Below are 20,528 nucleotides of genomic sequence, written 5' to 3'. Positions count from 1 at the left end.
GTGTGATCTTCCCAACTCTGCAGTTACTCAGACACTACTCAAGCTGCTGTAAATGCTAACAGCATGAACTAAAGACAAAGTAGCAGTTATTTATGGAGGATGACAGAGTACGAGACAGGACAAAAGGAACAACCTAAAAAGGAATCAAAGTCACAGGTCCAAGGTTTAAATGTGTTGGATTATAGCCAAGGCAACCACACCTAAATCCTCTGAAACCAGTGTGCTTGGCTGCTTTTGAAACTGGTTTTACCTATGCAAGAGCCAATCTCATGTTCTTTATATACTAGTACAGTGATTTTCAATCTTTTTCTCATCTCGTGGCACACTGACAAAGCACTAAAATTGTCAAGGCCCACCATCAGGTTTTTGGCAATTGACATGGTACACCATGCTGCCAGTGGGGGACTCACATCCCCATTGGCCCCACTAATAAATGATCTTCCCCCAAATTCCTGTGGCACACCTGTGGACCACTTGTGGCACACTAGTGTGCCATGGCACAGTGTTGAAAATGGCTGTACTAGTAGCTTCGGTGGATCTAGGTACATATAATAATAATATAATAATATAATAATATAATAATATACAGTATTTATATACCGCCTTTCTTGGTCTTTATTCAAGACTTTATTCAAGGCGGTTTACACAGGCAGGCTTATTAAATCCACGCAGGGATTTTTACAAATTGAAAGAAGGTTCTCTCTTTCAAGAACCACCACATTCAAGATGTTACACTCCGATCTGGTTTAACATTCTGGCCTCCATCCTCCCACGCTCCGAGCAGATGGAACAGCTCAGCTGCAGCTTGCCAGCTGCTTCAAGGTCGCACGGTGCCGGTGGCCTCGAACTGGCGACCTTGTGGATGTTAATCTTCAGGCAAATGGAAGCTCTACCCTCTAGACCAGACCTCCTGCCCTACATATCTTCATTTTACACTACAGTGCTACTCGTACTTAATCTGGCTTTGATGGATAAAACCCCATATGCAGACACATGATTAAAACAGTTGTTTTACCATTGTTTTCTAGTATCTAAGCAGGACAACTATTACCAACCAAACCAAAGAACCATGTTGAAGTTTACTGGTAAACGGTACTGGGATCAAGTAGAAATGGGCCATTTCAAACCAGCAAACCAAAGCAGTACCATCAATTACATTACCCACCCTGGCTCTCGGACAGGGGTCTCTAGACTTTTCAGCCAAAGGGCCGCATCAAATATCTGGCATGGTGTTGAGGGCCGGAAAAAAAAATTAAATATACAATGTAAATAAATACATTAGAGATGGAACTTGGATGAATGAATGAATGAATGGGCTCAAATGTCAGGATTTCTCCAAGCACCAACACAGCCCAAGATATAAAGCACACTTAGATCTACTTAGATCTTTGAAAAAAGTAGGTGCGAAGCACTTCCTAGTTGGTGTGGCTGGGGAAAATGGTTGCCTGTTAGCAGCTCTACATGCAGCTCTCTGCATGTAGATAATCTTTGGAATATCTGCTTTAGGGGGTTTTATTCTTTGCCTAGCAGCTGGATGTGATGAGTGATAGATTTTACTGCTTTTAACAATATTTTGAGACTGAACATTTTGGAGGATTGATCTGGATTAAGACCATGGGGGGGGAAAAAAGAAGAGAATGAGAACTCCCTCAAGCCACGGCTCTCCTGTTAAAGCTGCCAAACAACTTCGATTAGAGCAACTAACAACTTGGACTTGTGAGTGAAACTAATTTTGCTTCCTCTAATAAGTTTAGCCTTTTGTAGAATGAAATAGAGTTGGAAAAAGAGATGCAGATACCTGTGTATCACAGAAGCGCTCCCCCATTTCTGAGGGAAGCTGTGCTCAAACAATTAAACTTCTTTCTCAACAGCCCCCTGTAACTGAAGGAACAATTACATATAAAGATAAAGACCCAGAAGCTCATAAGATTATGGAATCAACTAATGAGCAGACGTTAAATCTTATGGGTGAGCATTGCATTACTAGTGCAAAAACTGTGCTGGCTATCTTCCAAAAACTTAAACATATCTTCTCAACAAATTTAAGATCTCCAGGAGCAGTTAATTAAAAGAACCACTGACGGTCCTGCTGATTGCCAACATAATTAAAAAGTACCTCAAAACAAATGCATGCGAGAGCCATGGCTGAGCCCAAGGACCCAAAATACAGGATGAATAAAGCAACACATAAACCTTTACCAGTTTTAAGGTCTTTTCAAACCAAATTATTCTCGAGGTTGGGAACCTCCCCTTTAACAGAGCATGCTGGCATGATCGAAAAAGCATGCTTATCTCTTCAAGCTCGCTGCTATGCTCAGAAGTTAAATCATCAGATGTGAAATATTTGGAATGAATCCCTGGCCCTCCTTTTCTCACAAGGCTACTTATCAAGTTTGCCAGCTCAACAATCCCACTGATGCTACTACAGATCAAGAATTTTCTAAACTCCTTTAAAATAACAGCTAGAAGAGTTTTTGTCGACACCGGTTTAAAGGCGTTGCTCCCTGCAAAACAACAACTGAAGCAGCCAGCAGCCTGCTGTACCAGCTTCAAGGTCATCTCAAAATGACTCTTAGTTTATGAGCAGGAGGGTTGGACTCTAGCCATCTGTAGACAAACCTTACAATAAGGAGATACAACAAGGAGATCACCACAGAGCAGCTCCCCTTACACCAGCCCCATCGGATGAGCCTTCAAGGCCGAAAAGAGTTACATCAAAAGCCATAGTCAACTATCACCCACCTGAACATAATGAAGAGGAACTGGACTACAACACAGGAACCACGGTGACAGCTCTAGACACAAGTTCTGTTCCAAGGGAGCCTACACTCTGTGATATCAACGAGATTGATCCTGTCATAGAACAAACCACCCCAGGAGAATGACTGATGGTGCCCCCCTCACGCCCATCCCTGCACCCAACAGATATGGGAGGAATTAAAATTTTATCATGGAACATTGCAGGGTGGCGGGATAAGGCTAAGGGTAGGAACCTACTGAAATACTTTGCCAACTTTGAGCTCATTCTCTTACAAGAAACATGGTCACAACAACCTTTGCATGTTCAAGGATTCCAGGTATTCTCTTGCCCAGCCTATAAGACTAATCCTAGAGGTCGTCCTTAAGTGAGACTAGCCACATTAGTGGCCCCACATATTAAGGCTGAATTAATAAGCAACTTGGTAACTAATAATAAAACTAATAATAAAATACAGGCAATTAAGTTTGATCTTAAGGCAACTATTGTAATTATGCTCAATATATATATGCCCCTGGGTATGAATAAATCAGAGCTGTTTAGTCACTGAGGCTCACTTACTGGTTTAATAGAAGAGTCAGAGAGTAGATATCCATCTGCACACATACTTCTTTTTGGTGACTTTAATTCTAGATGGGCAGTGACTATCAGATATTTTATCAAGCAATGGGAATTGATTCAGACGCTGCCCTCCCTCCCCTTTTAACCCTAGGGAGATTTTCTAAAGACAAACATGTAAACACGGCTGGCGTATGTCTGGCAAAGTTCTGCACGCAGTCCAATAGATATTGGCTAAATGGCCTGACTGTGTTTGACAATGCAGGGGAAGTCACATTTGCCTCTTCCAGAGGGTCTAGTGTAGTGGACTACATATTGATCCCAACATCTTTCCAACCCTGTGTAGTTGATTTCAGAGTCGATGACTATATTTTAAGTGATAATTTTCCGCTAATGCTAGAGACTGACTGCGGAAGATCTTTATCCTACCCTCCATTTGAAAGAACTGACAAATTGGGAACTTTTCCAATTGGAAAGGATAAACTGGAACACAGATCTTAGGCAGCAGTTACACAAGACACTTTACGCTGAGTTGTATCTCAATTACAGATCTTCGATAAGTAAAGTGAGGGAACCGATGGAAGTGCTTAAAGCATATGAAGCACTAATAACCCATTTGATAGCTGAATTTAGTCACAAGCCCAGAATTACTAGGAATACAAAGAATTACATTAATGACCCCTGGTTTGATGAGGAGTGTGTAGAGATGACAATGCGTATTCGTGAGATTTACCGCCAATATAGAGATTCTGGAGTAGTATCCATCCCCGCTAGCTACTTTGATCTAAAAAACATTTCCAATTACTCCTGAAAAGGAAAAGACAGGAATTTGCCATGGTTCAATGGAGGAGACTTTTAGTGGTGGTAACTCATAATGATAGCAAATTATTTTGGGCTATTGCTTTGCATTCTCTCAGAGATGGATCCATCTGTAATCCCTCCTCAGATGTGGCAGCAACATTTTTCAAACCTATTTTATCAGGGTGACCAACTTAGCACAGGAACCTCTGATATAGGTTTGATCGATGTCCCAAATTGGCCCCCTATAAATACAGAAGAAATCATAAGAACATTGGTATTGGCAACCTTCAGTCTCGAAAGACTATGGTATCGCGCTCTGAAAGGTGGTTCTGGCACAGCGTCTAGTGTGGCTGAAAAGGCCAATCCGGGAGTGACAATCCCTTCCACACCGGGAGCAAGTGCAGTCTGTCCCTGGTCTGTCTCCCTGGCTATGGGCCTTCCTTCTTTGCCTCTTAGCCTCAGACTGTTGGCAAAGTGTCTCTTCAAAAGAGATGTTCATAAGAACATAAGAACATAAGAACAGCCCCACTGGATCAGGCCATAGGCCCATCTAGTCCAGCTTCCTGTATCTCACAGCGGCCCACCAAATGCCCCAGGGAGCACACCAGATAACAAGAGACCTCATCCTGGTGCCCTCCCCTACATCTGGCATTCTGACTTAACCCATTCCTAAAATCAGGAGGTTGCGCATACTCATCATGGCTTGTACCCCATAATGGATTTTTCCTCCAGAAACTCGTCCAATCCCCTTTTAAAGGCGTCTAGGCTAGACGCCAGCACCACATCCTGTGGCAAGGAGTTCCACAGACCGACCACGCGCTGAGTAAAGAAATATTTTCTTTTGTCTGTCCTAACCCACCCAACACTCAATTTTAGTGGATGTCCCCTGGTTCTGGTATTATGTGAGAGTGTAAAGAGCATCTCCCTATCCACTCTGTCCATTCCCTGCATAATTTTGTATGTCTCAATCATGTCCCCCCTCAGGCGTCTCTTTTCTAGGCTGAAGAGGCCCAAACGCCATAGCCTTTCCTCATAAGGAAGGTGCCCCAGCCCCATAATCATCTTAGTCGCTCTCTTTTGCACCTTTTCCATTTCCACTATGTCTTTTTTGAGATGCGGCGACCAGAACTGGACACAATACTCCAGGTGTGGCCTTACCATCGATTTGTACAACGGCATTATAATACTAGCCATTTTGTTCTCAATACCCTTCCTAATGATCCCAAGCATAGAATTGGCCTTCTTCACTGCCGCCGCACATTGGGTCGACACTTTCATCGACCTGTCCACCACCACCCCAAGATCTCTCTCCTGATCTGTCACAGACAGCTCAGAAACCATCAGCCTATATCTAAAGTTTTGATTTTTTGCCCCAATGTGCATGACTTTACACTTACTGACATTGAAGCGCATCTGCCATTTTGCTGCCCATTCTGCCAGTCTGGAGAGATCCTTCTGGAGCTCCTCACAATCATTTCTGGTCTTTACCACTCGGAAAAGTTTGGTGTCGTCTGCAAACTTAGCCACTTCACTGCTCAACCCTGTCTCCAGGTCATTTATGAAGAGGTTGAAAATCAAATCAAAGAGCTGATTTCTTCTCTTAAGCCTGGGAAGGCCCCTGTACTGGATGTGATTCCAGCAGAGGTATTAAAATTTGATATAGAACGGTGGGTCCCCTTATTTGCCTCCTTGTTTACAATAATTGATAAGACAGGCCTAATCCCGGAAGATTGGAAAAAGCATCAGTGGTACCAATGCATAAAAAAAGGAGACCAATCAAACAAGGTGAATTATCGACCAATAAGTCTTCTCTCAATCCCGGGTAAACTTTATTCAAAACATCTTCTGTCCAAACTTACTGTTTGGATGGAGGAGCAGAGGATTCTAGGACCAGAACAAATTGGTTTCTGCCAGGAAGCGTCTATCATAGATCACTTTTTAGTGTTAGTTCACATGATTAAGAAATACTGCCAAGCCAATTCGGAAATTCTATACAGCATTCTTGGACCTCAAAGGGGCTTTTGACTCCATCGATAGGAATCTACTTTGGAACAAATTAATTAAATGAACATTGATACCAGGCTATTATGCCTCAAGCAATTTGTATACTGGGACAAAATGCCAAATCAGATGTACGTCATCTGGTGAATTGACTCCCAAAATACCAAACAATATAGGTGTTAAGCAAGGATGTATCCTGGCCCCATCTTTGTTTACTCTTTTCTTAAACGATCTTGCTCCTTTTGTAAGCCAAACAGGGACATTACCCCAGATTGGGTTATTTACGTCTACCAATACTTTTGTATGCAGATGATGCAGTACTGCTTTCTCACTCCCGTATTGGGCTAAGACGAGCACTGAATAGAATTCTTGAGTATTTGGCTATTAATAAATTGAAACTAAACTTTGAAAAATCAAAAATTTTAGTGTTCTCTAAAACATGGAAGCCTCAGAATTGGATAATTAAGGGGGAAATAATAGAACAAGTTAACAGCTTCAAGTATTTGGGTGTCCATTTTCAGCATAACACTGCACGGACTACTCAACTTGATAGAGCAATCAATCTAGCCAACTTTACTGCACATTCTATCACGCACTTTTAATATAACCAGGGAAACTGTTTTGTCCCTGTGGCAGTAAGGATATTTAATGCCAAGTTTGTTTCCCAACTATTATTTGGTGTTCCTATTTGGATCGGAGCTGTTAATCATTTATTGGAGAGAGTACAGGCTAAATTCCTCAGGAAAATATTGGGTCTTCCTAACTGTGTGCCATACGCTGCAATCCGTCTGGAAACTGGACAAATGTTAGTTGAAACAAAGCATGGCTGAGGACAGTTAAGTATTGGCTCCGAGTACATTATTGTTCGGATCTACGGAGCCTTCTCCATCAAATGCTCGTAGAAAGCAGTGTCCTGAAGTGGCTGACTATTGTGGAACATAAGATCAGAACCATGGGTATAGATTAGATTCCTTGCACTTGCTATCTCAAATAAAAGCATTCCAGAAGATCAAACAAAGATTTTTAGATATCAAAAATCAAAATCTATACTCTATGGCAAATAAGGTTTGCTCCCCCTTGAAACTGATGGTGACGGTGAAACCTGGAAAGATGGCTGCATATTTCTCATTCCTAACTAGTTCCGAGGAACATCATGTTTTTTCACTCACTGCATTTAAAGTTTTACCATCAGAAGTCCTGTTTGGTAGATTTAGTGGGAGGTCTTACTCCACTAGATGCTGCTCGTGTAATCAGGGCTACATTAAAACTCTCCAACATATGCTACTGCAATGCCCTATATATGATGATATCAGAGCCAAATACTTAAACCTGATTTTAGCAGACAAGAAGGAATATCCTGATGACATTAAAATACAGTATTTGTTGAATGATGTTTCCAGCAATGTAACTGAGAGGGTGGTGGTTTATTTGCAGCAAATTGTGGTTAAAAGAGTTAAGAGATTACACTTAACTGACTCCTAAAGACACTTATCTTTAGGAGGTAAGCACCCTGAACATCCTTGATCATCATGTAGCCTTTGTATTAATATTAATTACCTTAGGTCTGTAACTGCTGTTGTTGTATCTGTATTATATGCCAATAAAGATCTGTTTGAGTTTGATATATATCAAGGGGACCCCTTCTGTGTGGTGTCATGACTGCTTCCCAATGTCATCCCTGGGCACTCTGTGAAGACATTACATGTGGCAAGCATTTGGGCTGCCGAGCTCTGTAACTCCATAGCTTACAGGTAAAAACTGGAAGCACTTTTCTAGCATCTCCAGAGACCTTTTTGTGGCCCTCAGAAGCCACACGCAGCCTCTGCAGGCCTCAGAAACACTCCTGGATGCAACTGGAGAACAATTCCAGTCACATCCAGGAGCTCAGGATCAACCCTCCACCGCAGGTTCAGAACTCACAGTGAATTAAATCCATGGATCCCAAATCCACAGATGAGGATGAACTTGTACAGTAAAAAGCAAAACCGAAAATGTAGCTTTCTCAAGAATTAGCAGCATTTCTTGAGAGATTGTATTTACTTTTATTACAATACCTAGTTCTTCTTCCATTGTGGGTCCTTTATTCTGAGAATTGGAAACTCCAAGTACTCTGTTGAATAATATAGCAAATGCACTTCCCCAGATACCTGGAAAAAAAATGTAGAACTATTCAGTTTTTATATTGGTATTAATAGTTATGAATTTAAACTAACTAGAATTGCACTAGACCATATCTCAGCAATGGTATGACTAAGAGAAGCAATGGACATGAAGCTAGGCAGTTTGACTGTGTTCTTGAAGTATTCGAGTTCAAGCCTTACACTGAACAGACTTCTTGTTGATCAAGCAGGATTTGATCCATTGGATCAGGGCAGCCAAAAGGCAATTCACACATTGCATAAGACATAGAAAGTGGGGCCTTAACAAAGTTGTTCAAACGACTCTACTGTCCATACAAGATCCCCACCAGGAGGAACTACTTCTGGTCATGCAGAATAATTCCAATATGTTTGGACAGTCTATAAAAAAAGTTACAACTGAAGTCATAGCAATAAGACATACTGGGTGGCTCTAAACTACCACCATCATCATCACCACCAGGAATAATACCGATTTCATTTGCAGGATTTATTATGGGGGTCATTAAGCTACAGCACTTATAGAAAGGACCATATAAATTCTAAGTGTTAGTATGGATATTCCATATCATTTTGCCACAACATTTCTGGGGGAGGAGGGAATCAGCCCTAAATCATGAACAGCAAAGGGTGGAAAATATCACTTTCCATGCTCAGATATTATTCACATTCCAATACTGAATTACTTACCCATTAAGAAATGCAAGGGATTCTCTTTATATTGTTTCACTACAGTTCCCATAAAAAATTTGCTGCCAAACAAACTGGGTGTCATGAAGGTTCCATATTTAGCCATTCCAATTTCATAGGGGCTGAATTCCACCCAATCTGAAAAAAGCACAATTATACTGGTTAACAAAGAATGAAAAACATTGAATATGATTGCCACAGGCACAGGGTCCACACATGAAGTGTTATCCAAAGCTCAACAGAACCATTCTTCCCATGCCCAACCACATACACAGGTAATTACACAGGTAACAGAAGGGGGCCAATGGGGAAATAAAAGGTTTATGTGGGCTTCCCACATCTGTCCTCCTTTTTCATTTCAATGCAAATTACTCATGCTTCAGTAACAAGTAACGTGCACTAAACAGAGAAGGAGGGCTGGATAGAAATATAGGAGCAACACACACACATTTCCCCAATACCTTTCCCTGCAGTGCTTGTGCACATACACAGGTAAAGAAGGTCAGTGGGAATAACAGAGTTCTCTGATGTATATAGAAATTTTCCATGCATGGATGCTGCACCTATAGTGGACTGCACTGTGCCCTTGATGAGAAAGCATTCACAAAGATAAACTGGATCTTCATAGAAGAGGGCAGAAGGGGGAAACACACATACTTTCAGAAGTACAGTTGCATATCAAACAATATAAAAACCCATAAACAATAATAATAACATAAGAACAGCCCAGCTGGATCAGGCCACAGGCCCATCTGGTCCTGTATCTCATACTGGCCCACCAAATGTCCCAGGGAGCACACCAGATAACAAGAGACCTGCATCCTGGTGCCCTCCCTTGCATCTGACATAGCCCGTTTCTAAACTCAGGAGGTTGCACATAAACATCATGTCTTGTAACCCGTAATTGATTTTTCCTCCAGAAATTTGTCCAATCCTCTTTTAAAGGCATCTAGGCCGTGTGACATAATATAATAATAAAAGACTGGACATCATGCCCTTGCAATTAAGATGCTCAGGAGACATCTGTTAAAGAAAATCCAACTTAAGAAAACTGTTGACTGAAGGAAATGCTTTCTTGATAAGGAATTAATGGCATTGTCACATGATTATGGGTCCAATCCTATCCAATTTTCCAGTGCTGGTGCAACCATGCCAATGAGGCATGCTGGGGTAGTAGGGGAGTAGTCACAGAGGTCTCATCCAGGTAAGGGAACATTTGTTCGTTTTCCTCAGGACTGCATTGCAGCTGCACCGGCACTGGAAAGTTGGATAGGATTGGGCCCTGTGTTTTCTCATTGTTATGTTTGCACAAAACAACTTTCTGGCCAACATTCTGTTGCCTGTAGTCACTTTCTAACAGCTCTGAGGGCCAAAGCAAAGGTTACCCAAAAGTCTTGTGGCATCTTAAAAATAAACAGATTTACTGTGGTTTAAGTTTTTGTAGAACCAATTGTGGGCCCAGTCCTATCCAACTTTCCAGCACCAGTGCAGCCTCATTGCAGTCCTGAGGTAAGGGGACAAATGTTCCCATACCTTAAGAAGGCCTCTGTGACTGCCTCCTCAGCACAGGAAGCAGTGAATACCCCATAGGAACAGTAGCACCGGTACTGGAAAATTGGATAGGATTGGGCCCTGTGTCAGCTACATAAAGTATTATCCAGAACAGACAGATCTATTCATACACATGGTTGGGGGGGGGGGTAAATAGTAGGACTAAATGGCTATAAAAATGTGAATTATTTCTAATTATGGAGCAAACATCATGTCCCACAGTCAACAAAGACACAGAGTGTTGCCTTAATCCTGGTTAAGATCCCAAATGTACAGTAAAACCATAATTTAGTATTCTAAGTTAGGCCCTCTTAACCTAGACACCTGTAATATTAGTTAGTTAGGCCCTCCTAACTTGAGACACCTGTAATATAATAATAGTAAAACCTGGAGGAGTGGGGAAACTGCCCTATCCATGGTTTGCTTGGCACAAATGTAATACTTAACCATGGTTAAAATGAACATGGTTGGCAAATCAACTGACACCATGACTTTGCAGCCAATCCTTATCCATGTTTTAGGTATTCAGTGCAATGCTTAAAGATAGCTAAAGAAAACAAACCAAAGTTTTACATTTTATGTTTGAATGACCAATGCCACTGTTGCTCTCTGTGCCTCTTTCTTTACTACTTTCAAACTGGTTTTTGCTTACACAACACAAAAAGGTATTGCTAATTTCTCAGGCTGTTCCCACCCCCTTGCATCTCCTGTTTCATCCTTTTTGTAGGCTTCTTTTATGGGAAACCCTGCAGCAAACTGTATATGCCAAAACATGCCACCTACACAAGAAGAAATGAAAAGGGTATTTACAAATCATTGTAAAGAGTGGCAGGCTGGATGCTAGTTAAATCATGCTCTAGCCTGCATCCCCATGATGTGTAACAGATGCCCCTGAACAATTCATCCAAGACAATAGTTCATGTGTTTCTTTGTAAATACTGTGACTCAAAAGCCGTACAGAAATAAATCACTTAAATTATGTTTGGAACATACTAATTACTTACAGTTGCAGGCATATCTGGCACCCACTTGAATAAAAACAAATTACAATAGATACGTGAACTCAAAAGAGTCTCAGCTGTGAACACTCTTAAGCAGCTGGCTGAAATCTTAAACCACTGCTTTTCAAAGGAACATTCCTTGAACTCATTGATGAAACCAATAAGAACGGACTTTTCCTGCGAATCCACAGAGTGTGAAAAGAAAGCTAGTTGTTCCTTTTCAAGACAAGCTATTTAGTTTAACAGGGACAGAGGGAACAGTTACACTGAACATTCCAACAGGACATTTGGAAAGAACTAACCAAGGTGCAAAAAGCCGAATTGAATCCAATTTAGTACTTCAAATGGCCTATATCCAATTGCAAAATTATTTCATGGCATCATATGCCACGACGACATACGAAGGAATTAATTCAAAAAAATAAAAACTCAGAATGATGTTAAATACAAATCTGAAATGCAATGCTAAAGTCATTTAGAAGTGAATTCCATACAGAATCGTTTCAAGAAATGAAACGCAGAGCAGGGATGGGTAGGCTTAATGACTCCTCTGGAATTCTACAGAAGAAAATAAACTAGATGCAACCTTCAGTACAGGAGAGAAAAACTCAGACTAAAGTCAGCTTCAGTCTCCATGTGAAGATGTTCAGGTTCACTTTTTTACTTCGTCCCATAAAACTGTACGGCTGATCTTCATTCATATTATATGAAGGAAAATGAAGCACTATAGTGGGGAACAACAGAGCTGTGGAAGTAAAACTGACCACCATCAACCACCACATCAAGATTTCTTTCTGTGTTGATCTCACATAACAATGCACATAAGTGCTGGTACACATTTAAAAAAACTGGTCAATCGTGGCATACTGCACATGTGCAGTGATCTAAACAAAGTTCAAAAATGAGAGCAGAAGCGTGGCTGAGTAACATAAATCCCCAAACTCTGACAAAAATTCAGGTGGGAGAATTTATTAAGCATCCCAACTGTGTAAAAGCACTTTTGTAATCCAAGTATAGTATTAGATAATCTATTCATGTGGGTTCACTTGATCCAAGATATACAAAAGAAAACACATATACACACCCCGGGTATCCAGCTGCTTCCAGGCAACTTTGAATACTAACATGCCTGCTTAACATAACAGAATTGAAAATAATAATAATAATAATACAGGTATTTATTATTTATATACGGCCTTTCTTGGTCGTTAGATTTCTCCTCAAACTTTAATTCAAGGCGGTTTACATAGGCAGGCTGTTCTAAACCCCCGTAGGTATTTTTACAATTGAAGAAGGTTCTGTCTTTCAAGAACCACAACATTTCAGATGGGTCTTTTATGATCTGGTATCACATTCAGTTTCCTCCCACACAGGCTGACAGCGGCCAAAGAGCAGGTGGAATAACTCGGCATAACTCAGCTAGGCTTGTCAGCTGCTCCAAGGTCTTGCCATTCATGGTGCTGGTGGCCTTGAACTGGGGACCTTCGGATGTTATCTTCAGGCAAACAGAGGCTCTACCCTCTAGACCAGACCTCCTGCCCATAATACATAAAATGTCTCTACTAATTAAAGTAGATTACCTACCTGCAAACATAAGTTCTGATACATCAGGTTTAACATGGAGGCATGTGAAGAGTGGCAGAGCAGACTGTGCCTTGTTGACTTTTTCCTTCATATTATTCAGTGTAGTGTCCATCCTCTACCAGAAAGAGGAAACAGAAAGCACTTAAAATACCAGAGTTGAAGTTCCAGCTAGTACCAGGTAGCTTTTATGAAAGCATCCAAAGTAGCAAAAGACTAAGAGCAGCACTTATAGAAAAATGTGAACTGAGAAAATAATAATAATAATAATAATAATAATAATAATAATAATAATAATAATAATAATAATAACTTTATTTATACCCCTCCCTTCTCCCCAAAGGGACCCAAGGCGGCTTACAATGGGTTAAAACTGATCACCTCAAGCAAAGGTGAAGCTATGCAAACTGTCCTTACGTGCAAAACATTACACTTTCTTTCACACCATCGTTCCCTACGCAGCAACTGTTACCCTGCACATGCCCGATCTCATCTGATCTCAGAAGCTAAGCAGGGTCAGGCCTGGTTAGTACTTGGATGGGAGACTGCCTGGGAATACTGGGTGCCGTAGGCTTATACCATAGTCTTTCGAGACTGAAGGTTGCCAATCAAATTCCCTACACACATCAGGGAAAGGTTTACAAGTAATTCTCCTTCTCTCCCCTCCCCCCAGGTATTAATTTATTTTAATGATTTTTATCCTACCTTTGCTTGTTAAAAAGCAGGCACAAGATGGCCAGTAAAGACTGTATTTTAAAAATGCAACACCTCAACCTCACTGCTTCCTAATAAATATTTATTTCCTGTCAAATGAAAAAGGCCTTATCTGAAGATATTTATATGGCTCTCCTTATGAAATGTGACCTTCAAAATATACATACATTTCAAAACCCTACTCACAAAAGACAGTGAATTACATTACATACATGAAACAGTCTATTATAGGTAAGCCACCTAGACAAGAGTACTTGGGTTTCAGCTTATTTTAAGTCTAGTTGCCTCAACTAGAATAAGTTCACTTAATTTAGCACAACTGAAGGTGCACTTGACATGGCTGGAATGAGTTTATGAGCACCGATAAACCCCATTACACAATCCACATTCATGTGAAAGAACACAAAAAAACAAAAATGGGCACTGTGACCTGAATTCATAAATCTATAAGCATGGATTCACTGGTGTACAGCAAAAGCTACCTGGTCTGTCATACTACGGCAGGGGTGCTCAAACTTTCTTAGGGATGCTGGACCTTTAACAAGTGTATAGAAGAGAGAACTTCAGCATGTGCAACTTGTCATCCCACAGATGACAAGCTGCACCTGCTGAAATTATCTCTCCTACACAATTTTAAAGGTCCAGGATCTCTAAGGTTGAAAGTCTGAGCACCCCTGTACTACGGGGTCTCTGAGATGAAGAAAATATTACTACTCATCCGCCTTTTAAAGATACACATCAGTCTGACAGTCATATGAACTCACATTCTGAAGCAGTGTTTCTCCAATCAACATTCCAAAGATATCTGTAAATGTAACAGGTTGCCCAGAATTCTTCTTTTTCCACAGTGCTTCAATGTATCGCTTGACTTTCTGCGGAGTAAGCAGTTTCAGTGGATTGTGACTGACACTGTTCATCAGCTCTTCATTTATCTCCTTTGGTCCTTTCACCGGGAAATCTGGGTGGGAGTACAATGTTGACATGTACCTACAAAAGAAACAAACATGAAGCCTCCTAGTAGACCTCAAGGAATTGCAGTAGTTTTCACAGGACACTCAATATGGGGAGGATGGGACTGAAAGGACAACAGATAATGTATCAAAACTTCATGGTGAAGCTTGTTGAAGTCATAAGAAGAGTCCTGCTGGATCAGGCCAAAGGCCCCATCTAGTCTAGTTTCCTGTATCACACAGTAGCCCACCAGATGACTCAGGGAGTGAGAAAATTCAATGGGTATAACAGAGAAGTCTGCAATCAGCAGACGTTACTGAGGAACAAAGACTGTCAGACAAGTCTGAATCAGGTGACCATTGCTTTATTTTTTGCTGACTATCACCAGGGCAGGTCTTACTGGAAACACAGCTGCTGAAAACAGAGCCCCATCTCTCTCCACACTAACGTGGACCATGACCATCCAAGGAACAAATCTAAAGAACCATGTAATTGAGGAGGGGGAGTCTCATCTCTATAATTCTTCCGAACACTTTCTGGGCTAGATTGTTTAGTGGATGGGCTGCCATATCTCTTGATTATAAAAGCGAGATGCACATTTATATAGATACATGTTTTAACCCCCATTCCCCCCAGTGCCTCCTGTAATCTTCTCTGTAATGGCTGAGCAAACATAGTTCATATCCTTCACATCATCTCCATGCACTGCAATTACATTTACAGCTTCGGAGAAGACCGAGACAGCATCATCAACATGGGCTTATGGCATTTCAGAGCAAAGATAATATCTTAACTGTGGATGATTCAAGCTAGCAAACCAAGCCAACGCTGTAACACATATGCTTTAGGGGGAAAACTGATTTTCATTCCTCTCATCAAAAGGTATAATCAAAATGTGCTATGCTGTTAAGATATAATTAATGTTCAGAAGCATGTCAGAGTCATAGAATGAACAAACTGGAAGCAGCCAGGGCCATCATGTGAACTCTGTGAACCCTTAAATGGAAGTTGATTTGCTTCGTTCACCCAAAAATGCATTTGTATAGATACCTGCAACCCAAGTTTCAAATAATATAATCAACAAACAAGGAAGTCAGAGTGTTTTCATTTTTAAAAATTCCTGTGGTTTTTTTTTAACTACAAGCACACCTATAAAAAAGATGTATTTGAGAAGTGTTATTTTCTAGGCCATTAATGTGAGAAAGTTAAAAAAAGTAGACATACCATGTGGATCCAGACAAGCCAGCAATATACGTTGCACAGTCAAAAATTCCAGATTCATACAGTGCTTTCATCACTCCAGCAAACCCCACCATGGCACGGAATCCCCCACCAGATCCCAATATTGCAATCACTGGGACCTGGACAAACATGCAAAGAGGACGAATTTTAAAATAGTCAGTATTGTGTCATACCCCTGTATGAAATATAGCATATCACCCTAAGAACAACAAAAACAGAAATTAATATTATTTGATCAGAAAGATAGGATTGAAATTCTGTCGACTGCAGAAAAAGTGGCAACTAAGGATCAACTTAAACATCATGTTAAAACAGGTCATCATCCGTGTTTTCTTAAAAGCAGCCTTTGAGACTCTGACCCTGATCCAGACTGGGACCATTTTGTGTGGGGAAAGGGGGATTTAACCCTTTCTCTGCATGCCATGGTCTTTACAAAATGCCTCCCCTAAAACACCCATTTACCTCAAGAGGGAAGCTGCAATTGGTGGGGAGGTTGTTCATCAGGAAAATGGTACAAAGGATTAAACACCCCCTCCCCATCAACACAGTCCTGATCTTAATTAGGATCCCTCACGGCTGCTATTTAAAAGACAGAATAACAATCACATATTTAATGTCATGCCAAGTTTGACCCTGACTGAGAAGTATATTTTAGGAAACTTACATCACGAGTGGCAGTCAAATGGTTAGCCTTGTTGGACCCCAGGAAATTGTTCAGGTGGTGCATTATTCTATGTTTCCGCTGTTGTCGGAAATCCTTTTCTTCATCACACAGAGCCATGCTGAAACGAAGGTCTGTTGAAGAGCTGCGGAGCAAAAAGCAATTTTACACCTCAAAAGAAATAGCAGATGTTCAAACAACGCGTATCATCCATGTTGTATGTTGATACGCACAAAATGTATCATTATTCTCTCTCTGAATAGGCAAAATCCTACAATATTTGTATGTGCCATGATTCAAAAACCAGAAGAATTTATCTGCAACACATTTCCCACGTGTGATGCTCAAACATAGATGCTGCTGTGATACAATTTTAATTATGCTGGGCATCACACACTGGAAAATTCTTCTGTGAGTACCCCACTGAAATGAACAGGAGCGGTACCTGGTGCTCCTATGCAATGCTCTCTCATTTTAATAAGGATTATGGAGGATAAATTTTTGAAGGACTGCACTACACCATTTCTTATGGCTAGAGAAGAGGTCTCAAACTCATACAGTGGGCCGAATAGCATTCATGGCACCTACTGAGGGTCAAAAGTGATGTCATTAAGCAGGTGATGACCAGAAATAAGCACTTTTTCCTCACTCAGGAACTCATTAGCTGAAAATGACAGAACAGATAATATGCAAAGCTTGATATTACTTTCAAGATATCCCAATCACCACAAAGGCTGCCCTTCTGCCAAGGCGTCACTTTGCTGCTCAGCAGCTAAAAGATCATTTGCAAAGTAAAACTTCAGCAGCAGCAGCACTGTTGAAAGGGTGGCCTACATGATAATTCGGCTCTCCCTGCACACCTGCAGCTTCTCCAGTTCTCATCCTTCTTGGTCTGCCTTTTCCCCCCATACCGTTCCTTGCCATCTACGGCCTCCTTCCATTTCTCCCTCCTAGCACCTTGGCAGAAGTAGCACTGCTGAAAGGGCAGCTCAGGGAGAGCCCAACTATCATGTGGACTGGATAAAGAGCTTCCACGGGCAGTATTTGGCCCATGTGCCTTATGTTGACACACCTAGGCTAGAGACAAAAACAAAGTCTCCTTGTCTGGAGCAGAACTACAGAATTCTGGTTAGAATCCACAGTTATTTGTTTAGGTGCAACATACCAACACAGAACTACAGGCCAATTCTATAACAACCTTTGTATTTCAATGCCTCTGTTGCAGTTCATCGATCAACTGATCAAACCCCACTCAAACAAAACAGAACAATAACCATGAGAACAATCTAGTGATGCCACAAGCCTCATTTTTCACACTTATTAAGGTTAGACTTGGATAAAAGATAATTAAAATATGCACTGTGACTCGATTTTTAACATGGGAGGCATACTAACTACGTGAGATGGCTTTGAAGAGTACTCAGAAATTACAGCTGATGCAATGCAATGCCTAAGGGCTGGAGATGCAAAGCAGAAAGACCCTGATTTGAATCTCATCTCTGACATGAACTTGTTAGGTGGTAGTTGTGCAGATTACAAGATTATATGTGAGTGCTTTAAAACTCAAAAGCATAATTACAGGTGTTAATGGTATTACTACAGCTGATCTAGAACACCGCAGCTAAACTCTTTGCTGAGAACAGCTAAAGGGATCTATCTTTGACGAGTTACACTAGTTGCCAGGTTGTTTCCAAAGCCAATTCAAACTGCTGTTTTTACTTTTTTACGCTAATTGTGAATAAGAGCCAGGTTCAGGTGATTTCAAGGAGCACATCATCCCATACGTTCCTTCACGAGTTCTTCAATCTGCAAAGCAGACATTGCACTGCGTGATTTCATTCCACTGTGCACACAAAGGCAGAAGTATCTGGTGCCTTCATGGATACATTTGGCATTCCCTCCCAATGGAAGGCTAAGTGCTTGACTCCTTGGCAGTTAGAAAGTTGTCAAAAACCTGTGCTATTTATCATATGGAGGTTCTTTTCTCCAAACCCCTGCTCAGTGCAGGAAACTGGTAAAGATCCCTAACAGGTCTTTAGGGATCCAGCCTCTGCTTGAAAACCTCCAACAAGGGAAGCCCACAACTGCATCAGGCACACTGTTTCAGTGCTGGATAGTTCGTATGATTAGGACAAAGCTTCCCAATCTTCCGGGGCCCACGATGCCCCCCCCCCCCACACACTGCAAATGCATGCATGACTCTTGGAAGTGACTGGTGATGATGTCATTGCCCATTAGTTCAGGATTTGAACACCTCGATGAAATGCTGCAAAGGACAGTAAGAGGTTCAGGGTGGGCAGGACCTTTCCCAACACACAAAAACCATGCACAGGAGCTCGGCTGGCCAGGCAAAGCCTCTTACTGTCCCTTGCAGCATTGCATCACAGTCTTGCTGCTAGTCACGGGCAGTCCACTATGCTCAGGGAGTCACAATACAGATTGGGAACTCCTAGGTTAGGAAATGCTTCCTCATGTCTAGCCTAAATCTACTTACCTCTAATCTCAACACAATGGTTCTAGTCCTGCCCTTAGGATCACAGAAAGCAAGTCCTCCCCTCCTTTTGGGTGACAGCTCTTCAGGTAACTAAAGATAGACTAAACATGCCAAGCACTTTTATCTGTTCCTCTAAGGACTTGGTCTCCAGACCTCTTCACAGATATTTGCTTCTTTGGAGTCCTTTACTTGACAGCCTAAAAACACATCCTCTACATCACTGTAGCCCATAATGATGGGCTACATCATTCACCACTCTTCCTTCTACTCTGCTTACCTTCCATCCACACTCCAGCCCTGGCCAAGAACAAGAACACTTAGCTAAGGTACCTGATTTTGCACAATCTTAATTATTCTTGAAGAGTTTCATTTGACTTAACAAGTCTCATTATAACACAGTTTCAGAACACTTAGATTCATGGAAGCAATAAAAATGTGAGGCTCTTTGTTAAGGATGTTGAAAAGCTCAATGAACCAGTTAGGCAACTTGTCAAATCGGTACTATGGCTTTTCAATGGATCTCAGCTCTTGCAAAAAGAAAACCTTGCCCTTTATTGCTTCAAATGACTGAATTAATCACAAATGATGAGAAAAACAGGTCTTGGGAATTTGACAGAGGAGTTATTATCAGGGCTTCTAAAAATCTTTTATGGAAAAGCAGACGGACCTTCAATCATGTAAAGACCGATCAAATACAAAATGAGACTGGACAGTCAGGCCATCAAACTAGCAGATTGAGCAAGGAAGTCAGAAACTTGCCCTGAAGGAAAGTAAAGTCAGGTGCAGCTGAATTTAAATGGAGATTGTGTTATCAGTCATATTTGGCAAAATTTATCTGAGGTGCTGAATAAAAATTACAAAATGAAAAAAAGCACTCTGAATGACTATTCACTATAATCACGATGGTATGAATAGGAAAAGAAAGATGGGACAACATATGCCTAAGGTTATAGGTGTAATGGTTATAATAAATCTACTGCATAATGCAACTGGCAACACAACAAGATTTCCTAGATATGTAGGTCAGGAGAATGACAGGGACAACTGGTAGGTTCTAGCCTGCAAGTAGTAAAACAGCAAAGGAGATCACAGTAGCTTCACACACACACACACACACACACACACACACACACACACACACACACACACAAAATTAAAAATGAAAAGAGATTAAAAAATGAAAACTGGAACTTCATCATGTCATTTTTACTCTGTTATGATATTTGTTATAGGTTGTATGCTGGAGATGATGCAAGAAGAAAAAGCCCAGATTCTATACTTTGAATTAATTGCTCTGTTCTGCAAACTTGGTTGCTTTTCTAGGACTTCAATTTAGCTGTTGGAAATTTATTTTATTGAATTTGGAATTGTCTGTTAGTAACAAAAA

The 20,528-nt window shown here is 41.0% G+C and overlaps 1 protein-coding gene across 2 annotated transcripts in view; it reads right to left on the bottom strand.

Moving 5' to 3' along the window:
* Positions 1 to 20,528, bottom strand: part of PLA2G4A (phospholipase A2 group IVA) — an 80,364-nt gene that overhangs the window by 33,926 nt on the left and 25,910 nt on the right. For both annotated transcript variants that reach the window (XM_066623972.1, XM_066623973.1), the window contains exons 7-12: positions 16,651 to 16,792; positions 15,969 to 16,105; positions 14,558 to 14,780; positions 13,083 to 13,197; positions 8,947 to 9,084; positions 8,173 to 8,265 (exon numbers count right to left, since the gene is read on the bottom strand). In XM_066623972.1, coding sequence (XP_066480069.1) covers positions 8,173 to 8,265; positions 8,947 to 9,084; positions 13,083 to 13,197; positions 14,558 to 14,780; positions 15,969 to 16,105; positions 16,651 to 16,792 — 848 coding nt within the window. The remainder of the gene's footprint in view (positions 1 to 8,172; positions 8,266 to 8,946; positions 9,085 to 13,082; positions 13,198 to 14,557; positions 14,781 to 15,968; positions 16,106 to 16,650; positions 16,793 to 20,528) is intronic.

The sequence above is a fragment of the Tiliqua scincoides genome, chromosome 4 (genome assembly GCF_035046505.1).
Source record: "Tiliqua scincoides isolate rTilSci1 chromosome 4, rTilSci1.hap2, whole genome shotgun sequence".
Lineage (NCBI taxonomy): Eukaryota > Metazoa > Chordata > Lepidosauria > Squamata > Scincidae > Tiliqua > Tiliqua scincoides.
This window is presented reverse-complemented; position numbering and strand designations above follow the sequence as displayed.